Source organism: Pseudonaja textilis, chromosome 3 (genome assembly GCF_049901715.1).
Source record: "Pseudonaja textilis isolate UNSWEBS1 chromosome 3, rPseTex1.2, whole genome shotgun sequence".
NCBI lineage: Eukaryota > Metazoa > Chordata > Lepidosauria > Squamata > Elapidae > Pseudonaja > Pseudonaja textilis.
In genome coordinates, this window is record NC_141992.1 from 199,204,729 (window position 1) to 199,214,896 (window position 10,168).

Here is a 10,168-nt window from a genome sequence, read left to right on the forward strand (position 1 = left end):
TTGTTCTCATGTATCTACAGGTTTTATTCTCGATATATTTTACAGCAACCCACAGTATTATTCAATATCTTCCGGCCGGACAGGATGCGGTAAAGGTATAATTGATTTCTTCTCTTTATCTCTTGATAGAGCTTTCCTCATGTCTGTAATAAAAAAAAAAAAAACATGGAACGAAATATAGATTAGGAACACAACCTACAATTCAAAGCCCAGAGCAGTTGCAACAACTCTCAACTCTCTGGAATGAGATTCTCCCCCAAAATCCACAGAGTTTCTATCCTGAGGATGCTCAGGGAGCTATTAACGACATAACTACAGGTTTACAAACACACCAGCTCAAAACTCAAGAGTTATAGGAGTGGTGCAGAAAACTCAACAGCTGGAGTAAAGTTGGATATCGCATGCTATTATTGTCCATTTTCCACCAATTATGCAGTGGGCTGACAAGCTCTTTTTATTCTGTATCTGTTCTGTCCCTCGAATGGCATTTGTCTTTTTGGAAATTTGGATTACAGATAAATGTGTGTATATAGGTTTCTCCTGTGCTAACTTAATGTTTAATAATATTTAATATTGTAATACTGCGCAAAAATACATACATAAGGCTATTTATCAAAATATAAAATGTAAGAAATGTATAGTTGATTGCAGATTACAGATTAACAGAGTTGGAAGGGATCTTATAGGTCATCTAGTCCAACCCCACCCACTCACCCAAGCAGAAGACCCTACACCATTTCTGTCAAATGGCAGTCCAATCTCCCCTTGAAAGTCTCCAGTAATGAAGCTCCCACAACTTTCGAAGGCAACTTCTGTTCCTTTGGTTGATTGTTCTCCCTGTCATAAAGTTTCTCCTTATTTCCAGGTTAAATCTTCCCTTGTTCAGTTTCCATCCATTCTTCCTTGTCTGGCCTTCAGGTGCTTTAGAAAATAGCTTGACCCCTTCCTCCTCTCTGGGGCAGCCCTTCAAATATTGGAAGACTGCAATCGTGTCTCCCCTGGTCCTTCATTATTATATTATAGTTTATTCTTATACTTTTACATAATAAGTCCATTATTATTGCTTTTTACTTATTTTGTTATTAATAGAGCTTACAGATCTATAAAAGACAGGCTAATACTTTGCAAGTAGATTTAGTAGTTTTAACCATTTTCAGGGCCTGTTTCAAAAGGGCTGGGAAACTAAATTGTTATATTAATCAGCATTCAACTAGGGAGGAGGTTAGGCATATGTATATGTGTTGGTTTAGGGTTTTTTTAAGACACTTTTTGTGAATGTCTTTTGTTCTATTTTGTTCTTGTTTTTCTTTTAAATATTTTGTCTTTTTTGAATAAATTAAAAATTTGGGGGGGGGAAAAAATCAAATGTATAGTTTGGCAGGATTTGTTCCTGTATTTTGCATGTAAGAACTTAAAACAAATAGAGACATTTTTTAAAATGGGGATTTGTGTCAATCTTCTGTAGGCGATGAACAGACTGAGCTGGATGGGGGGGGGGTGTGAAATACGTCAGCAGTTTGGAATCTTTGTGCTCTCGCAAGAGACCTACATTCAGCCCCATCCCTGAATTCCATTGACCCTGATCTAGGGCCAATTTAGTTTTGACCGTTAAAATCGACCAGATTCTTGAGTATAAGTAGCAATAATAAGCTCTTCGGGGCGTGGAACTCAAGTGAATGTCCCTGGTTCTTTACAGCTGACACCATGGGTTTATCCCAAGTACCCTTTTACGGCTCAAAATCCGCACGCTTACCGTAAGCATCTTCGTCAGGTTCCCCACTGCTGGCCGAGTAGTACTCTAACACCGTCCTGTACACGCTGTAGCCCAGTTGCTTGTACATGTTCACCGCAACCTGATTTGACACCCTCACAAAGAGATCCACGAAAAATCCGCCCTTTCTTCAGCAAGAAAGAAGACGGAAGGGTAAGAAGACCGCGAGAGCAACACTTAAGACTGTGCGGCGCTATGAGGAGAAATGACGGCGCTAAGTAAAATTGCAAGGTGTATCTGTTCGTGTGCAGATAAGAATTGAAGCGTTAGGGGATTCCCTGACTAGAAAATGACTGGATTAATGTTCTCGGTTTTTTTTTAATTTTTTCTTATTTTATCGGGGTGAAATCGGGATGACAGATTTGGAGCCGAGCATTTACCAGCTGGATGCCCTCCCTGACGCCTATGCGGAGTTCACAGCAGATATTTTCTCTTTGCACCCAGAGAGAGAAATATCTGTCACTGCCTAGGATTGAACCGTCAACCTTTCGAGTGGGTGGAGAGCATCTTCACCTCTAGACCGCTGTGCCGCTCACAATGTTTTAATTAATGTTCTCTTATGTTCTGGTTTAATTATATTACAACTCTAAAATGAAATACAAGGAGAAATTAAGAGCACTCAAATTACAACGAGGTAACCTATATCTATACTTACTAGCTCGATCCCCGTGCTTCGCTACAAAACTATGTGGTCGGGCTTAGATTTTGGGGAGGAAAATAAGGGGGGGGGTGGAATTCTGCCTCTGCCTACCAGCATCCATCGGTATTCATCTGGCTAGCGTCCTGTCAGTGTGTGAAAGAGTTGAGGGCTGTTTGGAAATTGAAAGAGTATTTGCTGTGTGAGCAAGGAGACAGCAAGGAGCCTGGGCACGGCTTAGCTCAACTGCTCTGTACTAAAGCTGCTTGGTGCTGTGAAAGTAAAAGTGAAACTGAAAGTCCTCTGCTTGTATTTTGCATTTGGAAGAGATTTCTTTTCAGGCGGGGAGGGTGGGTAGAACTCCTTCGCATCAGAGCATGTTAACAATAATACACAAAATATTAATGCTCTGGGGGTCATTTCAAAATATCCTTTCTTAGCAAGACCCTAGAAGCCAAGAGGAAGATACGTGCCGAATTTCAAGTTTGTAGGCTTTATGGTTCCGGAGATTTTTGCGATGATGCGTGAGGGGCATTTCGCTTTTATACAGATAGATTTCACATGAATGTTTCTTTTGTTACAATTAGCTCTTATCATGAACCATCTTCTTATTGCTGTAAAATCCACCCATAAATGCAAAGATTGACTAGCTCTTATGCACTTAAAAGCACTTTGGCCCACTGTATTATTTAAATTTGCTTTCTGCAACCATGTAATTTTTAAATGAATTGAAAATGATGCTCCCTCTAATTCTTTTTTTGCTTCTCTTTTAAATTTTTAGTCAAGAATTTTGTTTTTATTTATCTTAAGGCCTGCAACCTTGCAGAATTCCTCTATTTCCTTTATTAATTTTACTCCCATATCCAACCAATCAACCATCCATCCAATCTCATGCCATCATCTATTTTTAAGAAAGCCACAAAACGCACAAGCTGTGGCATAAAAATGAAATCCAGCTATCTTTGAAGTTTCGTCATCCCTCTGTCTCATTCCTAAGAAACCAGACCGTTTCCCTAAAATTGAATATTAACGATTAGGATTTTTTTTACCCTAATCCATACCTCCCCGAGAACTCACCCAAATATATTTATTTGCTCACAAAATCCGCCTCACCTCTCCGAGATTTCTTCCAGCAGCTCCATCAGTTTGGCAGCCAGCCCCAACCGGCGGAACTCGGGGGCCACCGAGAGCGCGGTGACGTGGCCGTGCCACTCTTCCCTGGCCACGGATCCTTCAGCTTTGCCCATGACTGCAAGGAAGATCAGCGGGGATCAACCAACACAAATGTTAGTTGGGGCATTTGCTTAGCACCTTATTCCAGCAGAAGCGGGGGAAAAAATACCTATTTCACTACAGAAGCACCCTAAAGCAGGGGTCTCCAACCTTGGCCATATTAAGACTTGTGAACTTCAACTCCCAGAATTCCCCCTCCAGTCAGGTTAGCTCAGGGATTCTGGGAGTTGGAAGTCCACAAGTCTTAAACTCGCCAAGTTGGAAGACCCTTGAACTAAAAGATTCGGAAAATTTCACTCCATGTCATTGCAGGAGTCTTCCTTAACTGATCAAAAGTTTCAGTTATGGCAAGCCCATACAGGTAATCCTCGGCTTATACGATCTGTTGCTTAGCAACCAGTCAAAATTAGGACCCACTCCCCAAAATGGAACTTTTGAAAGGTCTAGCGTCCAGAACTAGCACCAAAGACTCCCCAGTTTCTCCACCTCCTCCTCCCTTCCAACACTGATGAAGTTACCTAGTTGGGTCATGAAACATCTGCAAGAAAGCTACCAAATTCAGAGAGCACAAAGGACTCCATAGTCTGTCCGTCCGTCCGTCCTTCCTTCCTTCCTTCCTTCCCCCCTCCTCTCTGCAAACCCAACACCCTTCTGGCACTGATGAAGTTACCTAGTTGGGTCATGAAACATCTGCAAGAAAACCACCAAGCCACTGGTGGGATTCAGCCAGTTTGTACTGGTTTGAGAGAACCGGTTGTTAACTTTCTGAGCAGTTTGGTGAACTGGAAGTTGGAAGAAATCATTAGGGCGGAGAACCGGTTGTTAAATGATGTGAATCCCACCACTGAGCCCAACCCTTAGGACTTACGACCCAAATCGCGGGCTCCATTACGGTCGTAGGTCAAGAGTGCAGGTTCAATTCTTAAAAGAGTCCAGATAGAAAAGAAAAAAAAAAAAAAAGGGAAGGGGTCGTACTTACTGTAGCCCATCAGTTCTCCCCCAGGAGCTTCTGCCACAATAAAATATTCTGGCCAGTGAGCCAAGTACTGCAAGTAGAATGGAATTCCATACTATACGAAGGGTTTTACGTTAAGGAGGATTCATCTCAGCCAGTATGCCTTCAAGAACAAACTAAGCCTCACCAAATAACGTAAAAGAGAACCCTTCCAAAATTCCACTTGCCTGTGAGCAACACGCTTGTGAGCAACACTGTGAGCAACACGCTTGTGATCAATCTATGGAGACGCCGTCACGTTCCAGGCGTTCCAAATATATTCTTCTGAGTAGGAAACTACAGAGTAAGCTGCTGTTGTCCCCACTGTAGGTGTGTTTCTTCCATGGTTTTTCTACTGTATCCCATGAAGAGCCTACAATAAAAATATGTGTGTCTGCCTGTTAGGGAAACCCTTGCGAGGTGTTGGGGAGCTGCTGCACTTCCCCAGCGAGGACCTTACGGTGGCAGCCATATTAGGTAGGCAGAGGGCAGGAGAAGCAGCAATGGATAGAAACTAACCAAGGAGAGAAGCAACGTAGAACTGAGGAAGAATGTCCCGACAGTGAGGACAATTAACCAGTGGAACAGCTTGCCACTAGAAGTTGTAGATGCTCCAACACTGGAGGTTTTTAAGAAGAGATTGGAAAGCCATTGGACTGGGATGGCATAGGCTCTCCCGTTTGAGCAGGGGGTTGGACTAGAAGACCTCCAAGGTCCCTTCCAAACTCTCTTAAGTCTGTTAATTAATCACTGAAAACAGCTTGCCTCCAGAAGTTGTGGGAGTTTTTAAGAAGAGATTGAAATTAAGGAGAAATTTCCTGAGAGTAAGGACAATTAACCAGTGGAACAGTGAGAGTGCCCATCACTAGAGGCTCTCAAGAAGAGATTGGACTGCCATCTGTCAGAAATGGTGTAAGGTCTCCCGCTTGGGTGGGGGGTTGGACTAGATGACCTACAAGGTCCCTTCCAACTCTCTTAATCTGATTAGGTAGGTAGGTAGGTGGGTGGGTGGGTAGTAAGTAATAAGTAAGTTATGGGAGCTTCATCCCTGGAGACTGGACTGCCATCTGCCAGGAATGGTGTGGGCAGGATCTCCCGCTTCGGCAGGGGGCTAGACTAGATGATCTTCAAGGTCCCTTCCAACTCTGATTATCTGTTATCTGCTTGCCACCAGATAGTTGTTCATCACCTGGAGGTTTTTAAGAAGAGACTGGACAGCCACTTGTCTGAAATGGAATAGGGTCTCCTGTCTGAACAGGAGGTTGGGCTAGAAGACCTCCAAGGTCCCTTCCAACTCTGTTATATTATTCCATTCCATATTTTCTATTCCATTTTATTCCATTCCTCATATCCTATCCTCTCCTATCAAGATCCCAGCTATGACCATCGATGTCTTCACCCCGAAGTCTCAATTAAAGATACAGTCTCTGTCAGGGGATCCAAATTGCTGTGGAAAAACAAGAGAGAAAAAATTTAAATACCGAGAGGAGGACAAAGCAGCACTAAAATCAAATATCTTTCCAGCTCCCTCCAACCCACAGAAGACTTCGAAGACCAGGACTGTCATTTTCTCCAAGGTCGTAGCAAATGGGAAGCAAATTCCAGCACTCCGGGTAAGAAAACAGCGCTTCGGACCAGCAGGCTAACTAACTTATGGCCACAACTGGGGCTCAAAATTTCCGTTGCTAAGCGAAACTGTAAAGTGGTTTGTAACATATTATGCACTTTCTTGCCTCCGTCGTTAAGCAAAGCATTGCAGCGGTTAAATTAGTAACACGGGTGCGATTAGTGAATCTGATTTCCCCGCTGGCTCTGCTTGTCAAAAGGTCGCAAAAGAGGATCACGCAACCCAGGGGACACGGGAACCGTCGTAAATACGAAGCAGTCGCCAAGCGTCCAAACTGAAAGAAAGGTTTTGTCAGAGTATATTCATGAATTGGAACAGAGCTTGGTGACAAGGTCAGCCAATGAATAGGCCTAGCAGCTAAGTCAGCCAATGAGGACTGTTTGGAAACTGAAACTAGAAGTAGCCTAGGCGTGGTGGCTCTATATTAAGCTCTGCGGCTCTGAAGTCTGCCTTCTGTCGATTTCTGAGTCTGTCTGTCGAAAATGAAACGGCTTCTCTCGTCTTGCTTGCCTGCTGAACTAGAAGTAAAAGAGAAACTAACTTGCTTACTTGCTGAAGACTGGAGCTCTGCTCTGAGCTTGCACCGTGTTTCTGTCTGAGTTTGCTCCGTGTTGGAGAAATCTACAACTGGTTTGTAAAATCTACTTATTATGTTTATAAAGACGTTAAATGAAGCATCAGCCATCGGTGCTTATTTTTCTGGCGCTGAATTAATGATGCAAAAACTCCGAACAGGTTTGCGGATGACACGACAGTGATTGGTCTCATTTGAGACAACGATGAATCTGCATACAGGCAGGAGGTTATACGACTTGCCTTATAGTGTAACCGGAACAATCTGGAACTGAACACACTCAAAACTGTAGAAATGGTGGTAGACTTTAGGAGAAACCCTCCCATACTACCGCCTCTTACAATACTAGACAACACCGTATCAGCAGTAGAGACCTTCAAATTTCTAGGTTTCATCGTATCATAAGATCTAAAATGGACGCCTAACATCAAAAACATCATCAGAAAAGCACAACAAAGAATGTTTTTTCTGCACCAACTCAGGAAGCTCAAACTGCCCAAGGAGCTGCTGATCCAGTTCTACAGAGGAAGGATGGAGTCTGTTATCTGCATCTCTATTACTGTCTGGTTTGGCTCTGCAACCTAACAGGAAAGATACAGACTTCAGAGAGTAATTAGGACTGCAGAAAAAACAATTACTACCTACCTGCCTTCAGTCAAGGACTTGTATACTGTACAAGTAAAAAAGAGGGCTGTGAAAATATCTACAGACCCCTCACATCCCGGACACAAACTGTTTCAACTCCTTCCCTCAAAACGACACTATAGAGCCCTGCACACCAGAACAACCAGACACAAGGGAAGTTTCCCCTAATGCCATCACTCTACTAAACAAATAATTCCCTCAACACTGTCCAACTATCTACAAAGTCTGCACTACTATCACTATTAATCTTCTCATCACTCCTTACCGCCCATCCTCTCCCACTTGTGACTGTATGACTGTAACTTTGTCACTTGTATCTTTACGATCTATATTGGCTGTTTCCTAGTATGATTTGACTGCTTAATGTACCCTATGATTATTATTAAGTGTTGTACCTGATGATTCTTGACAAATGTATCTTAGAACAGAACAGAACAGAACAGAACAGAACAGAATAGAATAGAATAGAATTCTTTATTGGCCAAGTATGATTGGACACACAAGGAATTTGTCTTGGTACACTGAGAGCATTTGCACCAAGACAAATTCCTTGTGTGTCCAATCACACTTGGCCAATAAAGAATTCTATCTTCTATCTATCCTCTATCTATCTAAGCATGAAAATAGTCACTTTTTTCAGTAAACTTCAGTTTTAAGTCAGGGACTACCTGTTGTCGTTATTTCAGGGTCTATGGAAAAGCATCAAAAGCCAAGACTTAGTTCCAACTAGCTCAACCTGTCTATCAAGGGATTTAATCGGAATGGAGCTGGAAGAGACCTTGAAGGTCTTCTAGTCCAGCCCCCTGCTCCAGCAGGGAGCATCAAATGGTACAGGTAAGTCCTCAACATACAACAGTTCATTTAGTGACCATTCAAAGTTACAATGGCACTGGAAAAAAAAGACTTATGGTGATAAAATTTGTCTCAATATTTTCAGGAAGAACCTAGAGGGCCACCACTCAAGGATGGTTTAAACTGGTCTTTCTGCATAATGCAGAGGGTTGGACTAGATGATCTCATGCTCCCTTCCATCATTCTAGGGTTGTATTGTAGCCAACTAACAGGAAGGGTATTTGGAAAAGCTGGGCTTTGTAGTTAAAGTCAAACAAGGAGGACCACGGGTGTAATTTCCTTCTCCATCAACACCCTCTTCAAACTCTATGAGATTATAGATAATTAAAAAGAATTAAAAGACAGACATGGGTAATATCCAAATTTCACTCTGGGAAATCTGACAAGTGAGTTGAAATAAGAGTGGAAACTCCCATTTTTACGCTTCAAGCAAAACAAGCCTCTTGGTAGCGAGATGAGTGACATATAAATTCAATTTATAAATAAGGAAAACACAAAGCAGCTTAAATTCTTGCTTTAATTCTAGAAGGCTTCTCACAGAAATTTTAAAAAGGGACGGCAGAAAAAGGCCTAGCGGTCCATCGACTTTGCCTTTTCAGTTTGTTTTTTGTTATTTTTGTTATTTTTAATTATTTTATCTCTGTGTGTGTGCATGTGTGTGTGAATCTATGTGTGTATATATGTGTGTGTGTGTATGTGTGTATATATATATATATATATATACATACATATATACATATACATATATACATACATATATACACACACACACATAAAATAATTAAAATAACACACACACACAAACACACACACATATATATATATATATACACACCTACACACACACACACAATGGTAAATATAATTCAATATTATATACCTTACAATATAATGTGTATTATATTGTGCATAATGTGTATATTATAATGTGTATTATATAATGTGTATTATAAATATTTATATATATTGTCGGAGGTGTCCCTCTGACATTTGCCCTTGAAAAAGTGAAACCATATTGAACCGGCTTGGGACCTGGATGAGAGACCACCAAGAGATCCAAACCGCTGGGAGGACCCCAGCAGGCTCTCCTCCCCTTTCTCCGGCCAGGGCTTTAAGCATTAGCAGCTGAATCCTTCCCAGCCTCCTGCTCAGCTAGGGAATCGCACCTGCTGTCCCTGGACGGGAGACCACCAGGTGAGGCCAGGGCCAGAATGGGACGGGAAGAGGGAAAGACCCCGGAAGAAGCCAGAGGAGACCCGCCATGAACTCGTGGGGAGGCCAGAAAGCGCTCACAGGGAAGGGGGCTCTTGAGGTCATTTAGCCCACCCTCTCCTCCCCGGGCTCCTTCCTTGGAAGCCCCTTCCCAAGCGAGGCCCCCTCCCTTCTCCCAGATCCGCAGCAAGGGTCCCCTCGAGGTCATCTGGACCACCACCACCCCGCCCGGCGCTGGGCCCGGGGCCTCACATGTTGTTGAAGCGGAAGAGGTCGTTGCAAGTGAACGCCCGCAGAGAAGTCATGCCTGTCTCCAGGGCAGCCGACCCGGAAGCCGCCGCCGCCGCCGCGATGCACCGCCCCGTGACCCCGAGCGTTTCCGCTCCGTGACCCCGAGCGTTTCCGCTCCGTCGCCGGGCAACGGAGCCGCCGAAGCCACGCCCACCCGAGCGTAGGAGATGCGCCCCGATTCCGGAGCCGCCGAGGCCCCGCCCACTTGAGCGTAAGAGGCGCGCCAATCCCAGAACCTCCGAAGCCCCGCCCACCAGAACTTAGAGAGAAGTTAGTAGAAGCGCGCTGTAATTCTCGCAGCCGTCACTTACGGGCTCGCATCCTGTCAATGG

The 10,168-nt window shown here is 43.5% G+C and overlaps 1 protein-coding gene across 1 annotated transcript; it reads right to left on the reverse strand.

The window, feature by feature from the left end:
* On the reverse strand, window positions 1-10,044 carry NAA20 (N-alpha-acetyltransferase 20, NatB catalytic subunit). The gene is made up of 6 exons (XM_026723000.2): window positions 9,798-10,044; window positions 6,058-6,082; window positions 4,621-4,711; window positions 3,522-3,657; window positions 1,754-1,899; window positions 1-143 (listed from the first exon to the last, which is right to left on the reverse strand). Exons 1-6 carry the CDS (start codon window positions 9,848-9,850, stop codon window positions 58-60), a joined length of 537 nt encoding a protein of 178 aa, XP_026578785.1. The 5' UTR covers window positions 9,851-10,044; the 3' UTR covers window positions 1-57.
* Between the last annotated feature and the right edge of the window lie 124 nt (window positions 10,045-10,168).